This window comes from Equus przewalskii, chromosome 7 (assembly GCF_037783145.1).
Source record: "Equus przewalskii isolate Varuska chromosome 7, EquPr2, whole genome shotgun sequence".
In the NCBI taxonomy this organism is placed as follows: domain Eukaryota; kingdom Metazoa; phylum Chordata; class Mammalia; order Perissodactyla; family Equidae; genus Equus; species Equus przewalskii.
Genome location: NC_091837.1, coordinates 83,469,815 through 83,486,676, shown reverse-complemented (window position 1 = coordinate 83,486,676; position 16,862 = coordinate 83,469,815). Strand labels below are relative to the sequence as shown.

At 39.3% G+C, this 16,862-nt stretch overlaps 1 protein-coding gene across 4 annotated transcripts in view; it reads right to left on the bottom strand.

Annotated features, from left to right (window-relative positions):
• Positions 1–15,190, bottom strand: part of CDH7 (cadherin 7) — a 126,123-nt gene extending 110,933 nt beyond the window's left edge. The window contains exons 1-2 of one of the 4 annotated variants that reach the window (XM_070627837.1): positions 14,669–15,190; positions 3,162–3,567 (exon numbers count right to left, since the gene is read on the bottom strand). In XM_070627837.1, coding sequence (XP_070483938.1) covers positions 3,162–3,371 — 210 coding nt within the window. In that variant the 5' untranslated portion in view covers positions 3,372–3,567; positions 14,669–15,190. Of the gene's footprint in view, positions 1–3,161; positions 3,568–9,527; positions 9,631–13,871; positions 14,200–14,668 lie in introns of those variants that run through there. The other 3 variants (XM_070627838.1, XM_070627839.1, XM_070627840.1) reach the window with 3 other exon arrangements.
• Between the last annotated feature and the right edge of the window lie 1,672 nt (positions 15,191–16,862).

The following is a 16,862-nucleotide window of genomic DNA, read 5'->3' as shown; positions in this document are numbered from 1 at the left end:
TAACATGGTCTCCAAATTCAAAGGTCAAAAAAAATTACACACATCTCTGACATTTTAAGTCTGTCTGTTTAAGGATAGACTCATCTACCCACTAGCCATATTTTTGCCATAGTCTAATCATATACAAATATAAAGACATGATGTATTTCTAAACACATCCAACACAAACCATTCCTCTAAGTAACTGCCATAAATTTAAGTACTATTTAGTACATAAAATAACATCTGCTTTTATGTGAAGGATCGCAAATATAACATTGGACACATAACACAACAGATTACCCATAACTCAGTTAATTTATAACATGGAGTGAAGTAGATAAACATAATAATGTTTAGATTAATCCAAGGTATGTTCCAAATATTTTGATCTCATTTATTCTCAGTAAGAGACTTGAACTGTTGATATCATTACTCCCATTTCAGAGAAGAGGAAGCTCAAATTCAGTAATATTAGGCAACTTAACCAAAGTTATACAACTCGTAGGAAGTGGTAGTCAATAATAAAACTGAAGCCAATTGGACACACACTGTACTTATCCATTATGTGATCAAATTAAGCTATCAAGTTTATCAAAGTCATCATTCATATGTTCCTAAATTTACCTAAATAGCTAGACTTTGTCAGGAAGACAGCGTATGGCCATCTAACTAGTACAGGTTAAAATATGTGTTTGTGAGAGATTACGATTAGGTTCCTTCTTTTCTTCCCATGATTATCTGCCTATCCATTCTCCTACAGCTTCACTTACAGTTGTTTTCACTCTCTCTGTACTGTAAAAACTCTGGTCATAGCCATTACCTCCTTCAACTTAAAAACCAAAAAAAGGAAAATACATTTATTCTTCATATACAAGTGATGAAAAATATACTGAGATCAAAGGTATTCTTACACCTCTGCTTATTCAGACCATCAGCTTAAAAAGAATCATTTCATCATCCCCTCTATACAATCTAAAGTACTCCAAGATCTCTGCCACCTTTCTCAAGCAAATATAAATTGCTCTTTTAAGGTTTTTCATTTGTCTCTCTTGTCTATATGTTCTCTCGCCATCTCAAATTATTTTACTCCCATTTTTCTGCATTTTAGTCAGTTAAGGAGTTTTCCTTTTTAATCCATTTCCATTCTGAAGATTTTACTGTGAACGGCAGTATTGAACTCCCAATATACGGCACACAAGAGAGAAACAAACGTTTCCCGTCACATAAAATCTGCAAAGCGATTGTCTCTGATTAATTGAAAGGGAAGCACAGAATATTTCTTGTTACCTAATCAAGGAACCACACAATTTCTCTTAGAAAAATAACAACAGCACTGCCCAGTAGCTTTATATGCACTCAGAATTTAAGTAACTTTAGGGACATGTATCATAATTTTAAATTCCTCTTAAGGATTATTTGGATATTAAGCATTCTGAATTATTATGTGATGATTATAAAATTTAAAATAAGACGTTTTTAAAATTTTAAATTATGTTTATTTCAAAATGTAAACTTCACCCAGGTAACTCCATTTAAAACCAAATTACAGGAAATATTTTAATTGTCTTTATAAAATTTTACATTCTTGCCAAAAGCATGATTCTGCCTAATAACTACTGATTCTTTATGAATTACTGGAATATTATAGACCTGTCCATTGAAATAAGTTTGATGAATTTGTTACATGTTCATTAAAAATTAAGAGCTAGCATCTTAGTCAATAAAATTGCAGAATGGTTATTGCTCTTCTTTACAAGAAAAAAAATGAGAGAAATTTACCACACATACAGTACATATGATGATGCTATTGATCAAAGCAGAATGGCTATGAAAAATATATATATTCACACAAAACACTCGTGTACTTACATATCCTTTGTTTAGGGCAGAAAACTTCTATAGCTGTGCTAAAAGGAAAACCCTAGTCCACATCCCTGGAAAGCTTAAACTTATTCAAATCCTTTTGTTTACAATGCATGTTGGTCAGTATTTGTAAAATATAGAGGTATTAAAGTAAAATAATAATAAATATAGTAAAGATTACCTTGATTTATGTAGATAGCCATCAACAAAAATATATTTTTCACCCTTACTTAAGGTGCATTCAAATAAAAACTTGACCCACGGAATAAATAGCAAATATTCTTTCTTCATCATTCAAAGTTGAAAATTCACTCACAGATAAATTCATCAGTATGTCTTGCTTCGTTTTATCATGAAAAGACACAAAATACTGACAAAGTGAAGAGGAGAAATGCAGATGTACAGATTGCTCGCCAATGCACTCTAGGTAGAAAACCTTCCCCAGCACTCAACACCAAAATTGAGAAATTCAGGAAATCTGCACAAAATGAAAATAATGGAACCTGCAGTAGACTAGGGACTGGGAACATGCTATGAGGATGGAAGGGGGAAAGCCATACTCTCTTGAAGTGCCCTTCAGTTCAAAAGGCACTGGAATGGAAATCACCTGCCCAAATATTCAGACAAAAAAGAAGCTGTGGAGAAAAAGCTCAATTTGGCTGCCACTTGGCCACCAAAGAAATGCACCACCAACTGCCCACCTTCTGTCTAATATCACTTCCAACTGACCTCTGTCCACATTCATTTTTAACCAAAAAGAAATTTCAAAAAGCAAATTAGAAAAAAAAATCCATTAAAACAAGACCACCACTAAGAAAAGTGGGTTTAAGTTGCTCATAATTTAGAAACAACAGGCTTAATAACTTCACTTTGCAGTTTTTAAACTGCAAGTATCACGGAAGGAAATATAAGCATAAAGTTAGTAAGGAAATCATTTACATAGTACCACCCCCCCCCCCCAAAAAAAGCTAAAAAGTCAACTAGGTATAAGAAGCCACTACTCTTTATTTCTTAGTGAATATTCTTGCTCCATTTTTGGAAATAACAGTTTTACTGCTGTGACATGGCAGACTAGGCATCTGTGGAACCCTCATCTGTTTCTAAGAATGTTACATCACTAAGTTATGCTTTCACTGTACGGATAATAAATACCAAGATTACAATTTCAGAGTGGCTAATGCCAAAAACTTCACAAGCTATTCCATAGGAGTAACAGTTTTGTGTTTTCCATCCCCAAAGCAAAACTTAGCCACTCTCCATCCAACCGTAGACATTAACAACAATCATTTGTGACTTCAAAAGGCCAAATGCCCTACCTTTCCTACATAGAGGGGGTCTGAACCCATGTATTCCTCCAGCACAAAGAACTGATTCCACACCCAGCTGCGCTTGGTCCGAGACCTCCCTGATTGGAAGTAGGGCTTTGATCTGGACCTTGAGAGTTCTGCTTGACTCATCCCAGAAAAACACAGGAAAAGAGCTATTAGCTGCAGAAAATGGCAGAACTCCACTTTGCCCAACTTCATCTTTTTTTTTTCTTTCTTTTTCCTGTGTAAGAAAAAAACCTTGACAAGAGAAAAGGCACAGTTCCAGTTGGCTTAGTGGCTCTTGCCTCCGGCAGGGTGTCACCTGGGAGTCCAGAGATAATAGTTTGTAGAGTGTTCGCCTGGGAGTGGTCACCACTGCTAAAGAACCTTCTCCAAAGAATGGTGTGATAGGGACCTATCAGAACAAAGAGAAGAGCTGGTGTCAGAAACCAAAACACATACCAACTTTTAACTTTCATTTACTAACTTAATATTGACTTTCCCAAGACATCATTATTTGTATAATCATTAAAATAATAATTATAAACTTAGAAGTTTACAGTAACTCTTGTCATATTTGTAAATTACATAAATACTGCTGATGCTGAATCATCCTCATTCCAGAACACAACCCTAAAATTTCGTGCTTCTTCTAGGGCATTCTATTTGAACATATGGTTTATTTAACCCAAATGGAGCAGTATCATTTAAAAAATCATTTTAATGCTGGCCTTTATTTTTTTTCTCTTATATTACAGTCAGTTTCATTCACTGGTATTAGAATATGAAAGCAAAGCAGCTCAAAGCAGAGATTCAACCAAATAGGAAAGACATATGCTGGTTTAAATTTCTTCTGTAAAACTGTAAAGAGAAATAAGTATGAGGTGATTCAAAACCCGTTGATTGATTCTGACTCACAGAACACCAGCTGTTTTGATGTGTTCTGATTTGATTGTGATCAGCTGAAAAGCTCAGTAGTTCCCATTTTCCACCCTTCAAACTTGCTGGCATGTAAGCTGTGTAGAATGTTAGGCTATGCTATTGCACGGCTCTTACTTGCTACTCTGCAAATATTTATTAAACAGCTCATCACATGGCTTGTGCGTAGTAGGGCCTTCCTCCATAAACATTTATGGGACTGAATTATACTGATCAGCAGAGGGGATGAGAAAACCCAACTATATCTGTGAGCTCCATTCATCGTTGGCATGCCCCCAGGAGGTGCTTGACCAACAGCACAGAAAAAACCTTTTATGCTGAAGTCTACTTATTTCAGTTGCAGAATTCTGATCATGCAAGAGATATAAAATCACTTACAAAACAAACTTCCCAAAACACAGAGGAATGAGAATTCATGACAAAATGCTCAGTTAAATCACTATGCTGCACTTTGATTTATGAATTTATTTGACTACCTATAAATAAATCAACAATAGGATAATCAAGGCAAAGGATTAACATTTGCCTATTTTTCTGAGGGAGAGGAGAAAAATTACAGTTTTAAGAACATGAAGCCAAAAGGTAGCTCCCTATCAAAACAGAAAACACACTATCTTTATGTTTTAAGCTTTTCCATCTTTCTACCTGTCTCTCCTGTAACCGGAGTGTCTGTTACCCATTACACGATTTCTGACAGTCAAACTGCTTATGAAAAATGCCATATATAGTAGAAGGTGCAATTTATCAAATATGTTAAAATAGTTCACACAACCGGAAGAAACAGGTTGCATCGACTTTGAGCTCTATTCAAATGAACATATTCCTGTTAAAAATATCTCCATGAAGTCTTGAAATTCCTGAAGGCATTCCAGAATAATCCAATGCACAGCTAAGTGATGTATGCTGAGAACCACTGTGGAACAGGTAAACTATTATTAGAGCATGTTAACTGTAGTCTGTGCATTGAACACATTCTTCCAAAATCTAATCTCCCATCTAAGGATAAAAATGAATTTGGTCCACCTAGAAATCACTCTAGAAGGGCTAGATGTTCTAGACTTAGAATTATAAACAAGAAGTAACCTGCGGTCATGTGTTGATATTCCAATGTAGACCCCTTAATTAGGTTGAAAGTTCACTGTAGGGAGGTCTGAGCTAACCCACTAAAGAAAGGTTACCTGTAGTTAAAGAAGGCAAGTAGGTTCTTAAACTAGGAAATGGTGCACTAATGCATGGATGAGTCCATGACAAGCCAGGCACTCATGGTGAGTGGCCTTTATAAAGTAGGAAAGGCTGTCAGTATGGGGCGGGACATGGTCATGTGGCTCCCTTCAGTCTAGTGGCAAACCAGGTTCCTGGGGGTGGGGAGGGATGGGTTAGAGTTATGATGACAGGACTGAGAGTAGCATGTGAAACCTGCGGCCAAAGAACATTTCCAGTTTCACTGCTCTCCTTCCTCAAGAGAGAATGAATTTTCTCATAAAAACAAGGACATAAATACTTTGGTCTCTAAGACAAAATTTTTTTAAATGTGACATAAATTCTATTATTTAAGTGACTTTACAGATTAAGTGAACTTGGTGAGACTGTGTCAGTGTAAAAATGCACCCACCTTCTAAAAAACTAAGCAGCAAATGAACTTTTGGAATTCCAAATTTGAGGAGTTATTAATACTACACAGTGGTAAAGACTGCGGGCATGCGCATCAGATAAAGACTCAAGCTCTGAGTTTGTCATGTCCTAGCCTGCAACCTTGAACAAGTTATTTAAATTCTAAGAAAAGAAGTTCCACAGAGGAAGCCTCAAGCCTCTCACTTAAAGTGAAAACAATAAGAACTGCGTGTACTTCATAGGATTAAACAGGGAAATCATGAAAAGCTAAGGATAGTGCGGGAACGAGCAGAAGCACTAAAAAAAGTCGCTGTTGGAATTCTTACTATCATGATGATATTTTGTAGTTTGATACTAGTTACGTTAAAATTAAAGTTAGTTTATGCAGTGATGTTAGTTTTCATTTTAATGCTACTTATAATAAATGTCTTAGACAACTTTTACAGTGAATGAAAACATTCTTGATAGTTCTAGTCAGTTCCAGAGAACTAAACTGATCATGAACCAAAAAATCTAGATGGATACAAACAATGGCATCAAAATACGTTTTTCAAAAAAGAATGTAACACTTTCTTTCCTAAAGGCAGGTCATCTGTAATTTTTATAAGTCAAAGACTGATATCAAAATTGGATAAATTTAGTCGAGTTCACTCAGGATGTTCAACGATATGGAAGAAAAGAAATAGAATCTAGACTGGGAATAGGACCACTGGGGTCTCTGCCCTAGAACCTCCACCATCTGCTGTACGACCTTGGATCCCTCTGGGATTTCAATTTCCACATTTGCAAAATGAGAGGGCTGAACTAAATTATCTTATAGTTTGTTTTTTACAGGTCTTCCTTTTCTGCTGTTGACAGTATATAGAATTGATTTTGTTGGCTTTTTTTAACCTGTTAAAAAATGCACATTATTAATAATTAAAGACAAAAGGTAGAGAGATTTAAGACAGTCATAGGCATGTAAAAGAACCATTGGCATATTTATGAAATTTAGCATGAATTTTAACATGAGATGTTTCCATTATTCTTCTTGCCTCTTGAAGACTATTTCTCTTCCCTATAAGATTATGGAGCTATCACACTAGCTAGAACATATAAAAGAAGTGAGTTACAGAACATGCCACGGCTTACTGTTCAGTCACTGAGATAATATTTGTAAAGATGCCTGAGAATTCTGTACTTTCCTTTTAACATAAACCTTGAACAGGGATGTCTATGCTGTCTTTGTATCATGGTATCTAGAACACAAGCAGGCACATAACTGGCATTCAAAAATATTTGCGGAATGTTTCTTTTCATTATAATCAAGCTCATTTTTTAATAGGGAAAATTAACCATATAATAAGTTAATATATAAATTCTTTGGTAACTCTGCCATGTTTATGAGTCACAATCACTTTGAAAACAATTCCATTATATTTCTCTGCAGTATTTGAAGTATTCCTCAGGCTCTTGAGACAAATTTTCCTTCCCTTTATTGAAGATCTACAAGAGTGTACAAGGGTACTTTAACTGGCTTTGTGTACATTATTGGAGGATGAAATTCTCTTTTATGAGGCAGATGAATGTCTCTATAATACCCTTTGTGGAGTGCACTTTAAAATAGGAAAACCATATGTGAACAACTGTGGTCTGAGTAGGGGCATTTCATAATATGTTCATCAATATTTTTGGTAGTTTCCACCTCTGCCAGGAATATACACCCAATATAGCAAGGGGAAAGTGGTCCGGGCACAGGTCAGGTGTCCCCTTTCTTCATCAGTCTTCCCCAAATCCTTGCCCTCCTTTTCAATTGGATCTGGTTTTCAAGGTAAAGGCCAGTACAGCAGTTCAACCCAATTCATCCTGTCCTGAACTGGGGTACCATGAATGAAATGAAGGGCCCTGAAGCATTACGAAAAACCTTCAAAACCTTCAGTTATTTATGATCATCAAACAGAAGTAACCAAAACTTGAACTTGAGATTTCCTCTTGCATAATCTCTCCAAACAGGCTTCCCATCATTGCACAAATGACAACGTGTATAAAGGTACCACAACATTTTTTATCTATAAATGAACTTGGCACACAATCACAATTGTTGATGTTTTTTCACAATGGGTTAAATTTGCCTCACAAACCTCTACCCCAAAGCAAAAACTTGCACCTTTCCTTCTTAGGAAGGATATTGCTTATTCTCTCCCCTTCTTCTGCCTCTTCTTCTAGCTGAGTTTCCTATCAGGCATTAACCAAAGGATAGTCACATCAAAAACAAGCAGAGGTCTCTGCAGCCAGGCTGTGTTGTGTGTCATCATGTCTCCTGTGGGAGAACTGAGGAGAAGGACCTTCCGGAGGTCTGAATAGCTGACCTGTTCACTATTACTAGCTGCGAAAAAAAAACAGTGCAGAAAAATGATGTGCTGGTACATAGTTTAGGTAACTCCTACTGATCTGTGTCAACTTCTGGACAGTTACAAATGTGCAGCATTATAACTCTGAGGAGAAAAACAACAGAAATAGGTTCTATCTGAGAGAAGAACTGAACAGGGCTCAAGCAGAGATGTTTGAGAGAGCAGTGGTGACAGCTACTGGACTAATAAGTAATCTAAAATAAAAATAAGTATCTGAGTAAGATTTAAAATTCTTTGCTCTGATATTTTAAAGCTAAAACTTGTACTTTTTAAATTTATAGCATTTAGGAATTTTCTTGCCAAACTAAAAATATACGAACATCACCACAAGTAGTACTGTGATCAGCACAACACAGTTTAATCAAGAGAATACAAAATGAAACCTCACAAAGGAAATTTTAACTGGATTGAAGCAAAACTGAAAAAAAGAGGGGGAGTGAGAATCAGTCAGGCGGTATTTACTAAATCAACATCATTTATTTGACCTGAAATCACTTTATCATGCTACCGTTTTGTTTCATTATTTTTGTTCAACTAAGTGGCAAAAAACTATTTCCAAGTAGACAGTTTATTACTCATTTAACCTTAATAGCTAATATTATTTTACCCAAATTCATTATTAGAAAATTTTCTTGGATTTTCTGCTCCACTTAACATCTCTGTGAAATCACTTTTAAAAACCAGATCAAGTGACTACCAAGCTTTTAATCAAATGTTTTGCACATACTAAAAGCAACGACTAAAAATCCCTTAATAACAAAAAATGGTTTTTATGCACCAGCATATCAATCGTTAACAGGAAGAGCACAGATCTCCTAAAGTCTTCCACCTACATTAAAGGCGACGTGCTAAAAACATGACAAATAGTATAAAATGAATCATATTCAGCCACTCACATTAATGTATATCCACAAGAGTGCCTAATTACCAATTAATTTATATATGCTAAGATGTTTTTTAAAAAGGCACACAGTGCTATATGCCTTCAGCAATAACTTGAGCTATAAAATATGACTATCAATTATGTGAAAAGGAAACATATTACTATTTTAGGTTTTGTGGCACTAAAAGTTAAACAGGAATGTGTTCTTTACAGTTCAATATAAATAGCCAATAGCTTATCTCAGTTCAAGACTTTATACTATCACAGTTTCTCTAAATTACTGGAAAGGAACAGATGCTCATGCTCTCTGTGTGTAGCTGCATCAGATACAGGTCTTTTGAAACTGTTTTGAAATATACTTAACGTATACCACCCTAGCACATAGTTTATCATCTACTGGTAATTTAAAGAAGAGTTGAAGAAGTTGTGCCTACTTTTAAAAATGGGTACAGTTCACAACTATGTAGAACATATAGCCCCAAAATAAACTCAGAAATTTTCATTTTCTAGGAAAACAATTGTAAGAATGACATTTGAGGACTGTCAGCGTACTTGATAGAAAGTAATCCATGAGAATCAGAAAAATCCATAATGGTTGATTGCCAAACACCTGCAGAATCTATCTGATATTCCCCGAGATGTTTTGCTGGCTGATCTATAAAACATAATAGTACAAGAAATCATAGTAGTACCAATAACAACAAAATGAAAAAAAAATCTTGCTGTTGGCCTATTGGAAAGAAATTGTCATTTCCAAGATTGCTTTAAGTTGAACTACACTTTGACAAGCAACATATTTTTAATGAATCCTTACGAAGGGTGAGCAAGATACATGTTTAAAAGTGGAAAGCACACCACTTCCCAGCGGTGGTTAGAGGGCACTGTGAAATATTACCATTGCTTTAGGAACAACCTTCCATTTACTAGTTCTTTTGAATAGTCTGGCAAAAGAAGCCTGCTCTTTTTCCAATATTCCTTGGGTATTTAATAGCATTATTTAAATTCAATGAAGAGACTGCCTCCTGAGTCATCCAATGCCTTCTTTAAAGACCTTATTTGCCCTTGCTTTCCCCAGGACTGCAGCCACCTGTCATGACTGAGGTCCTGTGATTTATCTCTGTACACAGAGTTAGAGTAGTCTGCTTTGTAAAAAGAATAATGCTTGTTCATTGCTACTTTTACTTATTTTTAAAGTAGATCCACTTAATATATTTTGAGGAATGCAAAACGAGGAAAGATATGTTCTAATCTCCCATTCATGAATGAGCAGATGTCCTGATCCCATAATAGAGAGAAAGTAATCCAGGATAAGCAGAATTTCAAGAGCTGTGGCCACACTTTATTTACAACCACCACACACAAGCAGAGCTCTTAAGGATAATGTCTGTGGGATACATAGAGAGGAAAGTCACTTCAGTGCTGAAGAAGGTGATGACTTGGTTCTCTTAAGGTTTTCTGTTAGAAAAGTCCCCAAATCCGCTGCTCCTAATGTTTGAACATTCCTCAAATAGCGGAACCACACAACTGAAATAGACATTAGAAAAACCAAAGGCACACTCTTCTTTCTTTACTAAGAACAAAACCAAGATCTACAGAATCCTGGTGAAATGCCCGAGGTCACAAAGCCAGTTACTTATGGGACTGCGTATGATGGGACTTAATGGATAATTTAAAGTGTTTGTTAAAAAGATCTTCATTATCAGAATGAGAAATATTTAATTTATTATCTTTGGAATTTACCATCTTCTCGAAAGGCCAAGAAAAGTAGCTTTGATCTGACTCAAATTTTTATATGACCATGAGTTTGAATTTTCAAAGTAGGCTATCATCAGGATTTCCATTCACAAGGGCCAGGAGTGCAGAGTAAGAATAACAGAGTAAACGGATCTGTTATTTAGGATTGCATGTTTCCAGGATACAAAAAATGGAGAGTGAGCAGTATCGGACTTTAAAATTGCCTTCTCCCTTCCAAACAACCCTGGTGATCAAGAGAGAACTTCCTACTGCACTGTGACACCAAGGTCGTTAACTATTTCCGCTGAATTTGAACAACAGCCCATTGAATGTTTTAGAAATAGGTACCAACTCAGGAAAACTTCTCAGGATATAAGAATGTATATGTAAGATCATTTGGTTGTTGCTACAAATCCTACATTTTGCGATGACTCTCTGCTCCTAATATACTCATTATAATCATTCTAGATTTAATATTGGCATCTTCAGCTTTTATTATAGAAATATACTATCATTCCACTTGTTTCACTGTATACCATTTAAAGTTTAGCATTAACTTCAATAATTTTAATACTGATGAAACAGCCCTCCTCTTTTGCATTTAAAAAGTATAGTTTTTTACATTTTAATTAGTGAGGCTGGGGATGCTCTGAGATATTTGACTTCTTATGTAAAGAAACTGTGATCAAATTCATCAGCTCCCTGGGCCAGATAACATTACAACCACAGACCACAACCTCCTACCGTTAACTGGCCTAAATATTCAGGCAGGGGCCCTGGAAATGAACCACATAGCCTGTAGTGTGCATCTGGTTATCAGACAGAGAATGCAAACTTCTCCAAGTGGATTATCGAGTCAATTTCAACTAAGCACCAGTAACCTCTGTCATGGGTGAAAGAAATGAAAAAGAAAGAGGAACAATAGTTCATAATTAACTAGAAGAAGCCTATGTAAATTAAAAAGAAAACAAAGTGACAAAGCATAGTCCTTTTCAGCTATTTACATAATATCAAAATGGTAACATTATATTTAAAGGGCCCTTTCTTTTATACTTTTACAACATATCTCAGCTGTATTAATTTTAGTTTTTAATTCATCCCTGCATTTACATTGAGCCAGGTATGATTTATGTGACTTCAATAAAAGGCATCATGTTTCAATAAGCACTTCGCAAAACAGTCAGAAAGAAATTCCAACAGAAGGAAGATCTATAGTATGATCTGAAAGGAACATATGGACAGACGTCTGCATATTCGTTTGCACTGACAACTGTGTCAGGGAGGAGTCTTGCAGAGCAAGGGGGAACTGTTTGCAGGGGTATCTCTGCAGAACCAGCAAATTCCCAGAGGAGGCACTCGAGTATTGCTGGTTACAGCTAGATCTGCTCTGCTTGTCAGAGGCTGAGGAGATGGTCACACACAGGACTCTGATCACATGTCTTCTTTCCTTGTCCTCAGCTCCCCTTTATCGCTCCATTTGGAAGCAACTGACTCCTTCACTGCAAGGAGAAAAGCTTCCATCACAGTCCCTTCACAATCAACTAATGTGTGTGCGTTATTTTAGAAGTTTCTGAAACTCCCAAATTAGGCAAAGGCTTTGAAGCCTTCCAAGCAAGTAAAAAACATTTTTGTGTGTGTGAGAGAACTGTGATGTAATACAAATTACTAACGTAATAAATGCAAAATGTTAAACAAATCGAGGAAGCTTGGAACCACTCAGGCATAAATATTCACAACACTGAACAATCTATGGGTTCAGCACTTTATAAAAGATTTCTAAAAGATTTGACAAAGAAAGTATTTGACTCGACACAAGGATATATTCACTTCCTCTTATCAGTATACATTCTGAGAAGTTTATATCAGCTTTGCCACCAAAAAAAAAAAAAAAAAATCCTAAAATGCTGAATGATAGACCAGCAAAGAAATCACGCCTGAGGAGACACAGTGGGTTGATTTTTAGATCTAGGAAGGCACAACAGTGGCCAACTCAGTATGCTCCCCACCCTCTCTTCTTCATTGGACACTAAAAACTGGAGTCAATTCAAGGGTAAACTGCAGTAATATAGCTGCTTTACAATTACCCTTTCATAAGAAAGGGAAAAGCTCTGTGCTATTAAATCAATAAAAGCAGACTTACGAAGAGTTGTGAGTCTGTCAGCTGATTGTTAACACAATTCTAATGACCTATTGTAGCTCTTAATTACAACAATACCTCACGTTCTAAGTGCACAATGGCCTTTTATTAAAGCTGCAAACCTTAATATCTTCTAGCAGGGTGCTGGTCTGCACTACCGATCATTGTTTCCTTTATTTTTCTTTCTACAGACAGACTTTCAGCTAGCTTTACCAGATAAGACTATTAACGTCGGATGCTCCCTAATTGCTTCTGCCGCTCCACGCCATATCCAACACTAGCACATCAGTAAGACTTCCACAAAGTTGCCAGCTTGACTACCTGCCTTAATTCTTCTGCAGTTTAATTCATTCTGTTCTCAAATAGCCCCCAAAATGAAGAAAGGGATTCTTAATGTATTTCCTCTTTACATATAGTAACAGGAAAAGAGCTTGGGTACCAAAGTCTAAGTCGTTCTTTGGGAAACAAGTAATTTTAGATGAGTTATTGAAAGCTTCCAATGTAATTACTTTCTTAGCCCTTTTTTTCCTCTGCCAACTTGTCTTTATTAAGACACAGTTAAAACTATTTAGATGTTGCTGGCAGTGTATCGAGGCAAACTTTCCTTTACAAAAAAAAGGCTGTTACTGCCCCTAGACTCTTTTAAAATATACATTTTGGGGCTGTTAACCTGATTTTTAAAATGCATACTTCTCACTTAGCAGGAGCCATATATTCACGTTACTTACGTTTTTTTCTACTTTTTTTCCCCATAAAGTTCTGTTTATCTAGGTTTATATGAAAAATGATCTGAACACCTGTCCAGTTACAGGAATTATGAAGTGCGAGTCCTACTTAAAGATATTCCGCTTAATAAATTATCTAATAAAGAGAAGATATTTGTTGCAAAAATAAAGAGAGTCTTAAGTATATTCATGGTTCAACTTGCAGACTTCCAAAGCCTTGAGACACCCAATCCTGGATGGTTTCTTTACAGGTTCCCACATACCCAGTGCTGGGTGAAGGCAGCGCCAATCTTTACTCACCTGAACTATATCTAAGAAATCCGTAAGGTTAACGATCTAAAACGTGAAGCCAATACAGACAATAGGTCCTTTCTCATTAATCCACGCTGGGAGGCTGAATACCAGCAAGTAGCCATGTACCAGGTGCACCCACAAAGAAGTCCACCGTGCATTCAGAGCAGGGTGCCCTTTTCCCAGCTCACACCTCAGGTACAGCCGTGCGGAGGGGAAGCACGACGCTGGGCAGAGGCAAGCCCTGCAGATGCTCTGTGGCAGCAGAATACTAATTACGGGAAAAAGCAAGGCACCCTTAGCTGAGTGCCACCTTCACGAAAGCTAAAAGGAGTCTAGCGCGGACAGTTAAAAGGACTCGAGCACACGCAGGCACACACCCCCTCCAGTCTCAGACCGCCCAGAACCCAGCGGCCCAGCCAGCGCAGAGTTCTGCCCCCATCCATCCAGGTCAACCGGGGGCCCCCTCGTGCTCCTCTTGGAGGCGAGCGGTCCAGACTCTGTTACCGCTTCATCTGGAAAGCGCTGGGATCTGCTCTCGCCCTGAACTCGCCTCGCACCTGGGGTCTGTCGACAACCGCTTTCCGGGCCGAGCGCCCTCAGCTCGGTCCGCACGCCTGTCCTGCTTCGCAGAGCATCGTCGCACAGCCACACAGCAGTAACTTGGGGACGCCAAGGGAAACTCCACACGGATCCCCCCGCCCGCTTTCCGCTCAGTGAAGAGTCCTGCTTCCCAGGGCGCTCGGCGAGGGCGCGCTCCTACCCAGCGGCGCCCGCCCCGGCCCCTCACAGGCAGACACACTCACCTGGGGCCTCGCTGCCTTCCCGGCGGCGTCCGGCGCCAGCCACGCGGCCGTTGGCATCCGAAAGGGCGCGCGCTCAGCGGCCGGGCGCCCGCGGGCGCTCCGGGACCGGGGCGCGCAGCAGGGCGCGCGGGGCGGACTGGCGGCGGCAGGGGCGCGGGCGCTGCTCCAATCACCGCGCTCTCCGCGGGGCGCCCTGGGCCCGCCGGCTCCGGGCTGCCCAGCCGGCTCTCCCCGGCGGCTCCGACGCCAAGTCCGGAGCGAGCGGGCGCGCGCAGCCAGAAAGAGGGCGAGAGGGCGGCGCGGGAGAGAAGGACAGGGCGCCGGGCCCGGGCTGGGGAGGGAGGGAGGAGAGGAGGGAGGGGGATCGGCGGCGGGCGCCTGCGATCAGCGCCGAGCGAGGCCGGCCCGGGGAGCCACTGAGACTTGGGCACCTCCCGGAGACCCAGTGCGGGCTCTTGGAAAGGAAGCCGCACAGCCGCCAGGCGCGCGCACAGCCGCGCACCCCTCCTCCACCGCCCTCCTGACAGATCCGTACAGATGGAGTCCTTCGCAGGAAAATCAAGAGGAGCGATGAAAGTAGGAGGGGCTGCAGCCCATCCATCTCTCCGCGAGGTATTTGCATCTGAAAGCGCGGAGCTGGAGGAGAGTTTTGAGGATTTTTTCAAGCGCCCTCCTCTCCCCCTCCCCAACCTGTCGTGGAAGCCGTGATCAATTGAGCTCCTGAGGCATGAAGGCAAAGTCATAAAACTAATCAGAACTTACAGTTTTCTTGCGTGATAGTTTTGCCCTTTCAATCTCCTTCGACTGCCCTAGTTCTACTTTTTTACTTGCAGGAAATTTCCTCCCCTGCTGGGCTCTCTAATGCAAAACTTCCGAGGTGTGTGATTTACGCGCAGGGTGGGATAGCGGACCCTCCCGAGGTGGGGAAGGGGATCTGGGCTTTTATTCTGAACGCGCCGCAGCCGGGAAAGTCAGCACGCTTTGTTTTCCTCTGCTCTGCTGCTTGATTTAACCTGATGGCTAGGTGTTCTGTTGTAAGGGTTAGGAAGGTGAATAGATCATTTCCAACTACGTTCCTTTACATTTTTCTCGTTCTGCCAGTGGAACTTGTCCTGCTTCTCTTATCCATCCTTAACAGTGGTTCTTCGGGTACCGGTTACGTGGGCGTAGGCTTCTCGGTGTCAGCACCTCTGCTTTCTTGTTCATTCAAGTGCACTTGCTCTGCTCTCAGTCCAGCCCCTCCTGTCCAGTTAGCTTGCATTTTTCCTCTCATCTAGTTAGTCGCTAAACCGAATTCTATGCCAGTAATTCTAACAGCAGACATTTTTTGAGATCCTGGTAAATTCCAGATGCCGTTCTACGCTGTTTCCTTGTAAGGTTTAAAAGTTATATCTCCCACCCCAAACCTCCTCAGCTCCAGGCCTTCTCGGATGGCCATTTCATGGTCCATTTCCACTGAACTGTCAGTCATCACCCAAACTCAGGACTTTTAGAACAAACCTTCTTATCTCTTCTTAGATATCACCTTGGATTTTCCCAGTATGCAGCTCTCTGTGAGGGGGAACATCATTCTCCAGGTACCAGCCATTAAACCTTGGGTTCATCTTTGAGGCCTTTGACATGTTTTGCTGTATTAAAATCTTCAATTTTTCTGGCTAATATCGTACAGTCTAGAACTTCACATTTTTCTGGTGGCCTTACATACATTTGCCTTGCTTTGTCTAACGAACTCATTTCTGGCATGGAAACTTTTCTTCTACTTGTTCTGGACTAAAAGCTTCAGGAAGACAGACCTTGATGCTCAGTATGATCAAGACAGCACATTTTTGCCCCATAGTAAATATTTCTTAAATCAAGAAGTCACTGTTTGTATCCCATCCAGCAATTAACGCAACCCTAAACACAGCAAGCTCTTTGTAAATTGCTCATTGATTGCCTGAGTCTTCATCTATAAGAGAGGATACTGTGATCAGGAATAAGGTACTGTACCATATTCATTTACTAGCTTGTTTTAATCAAAGGATACAACATAAGAAAGGAAAAAAAATTTGGAGACCACTTTTTAAGTTATTTTGGCTATAAATTTCCACAATTTTTCCTTTTCTTATCTTGTGCCTCTATATAAAGGTTGACTAGCAATTTGGACTTCCATCTTGAACCAGATGTGTCCATGCAACCTGCTTTCCTTTCAAGA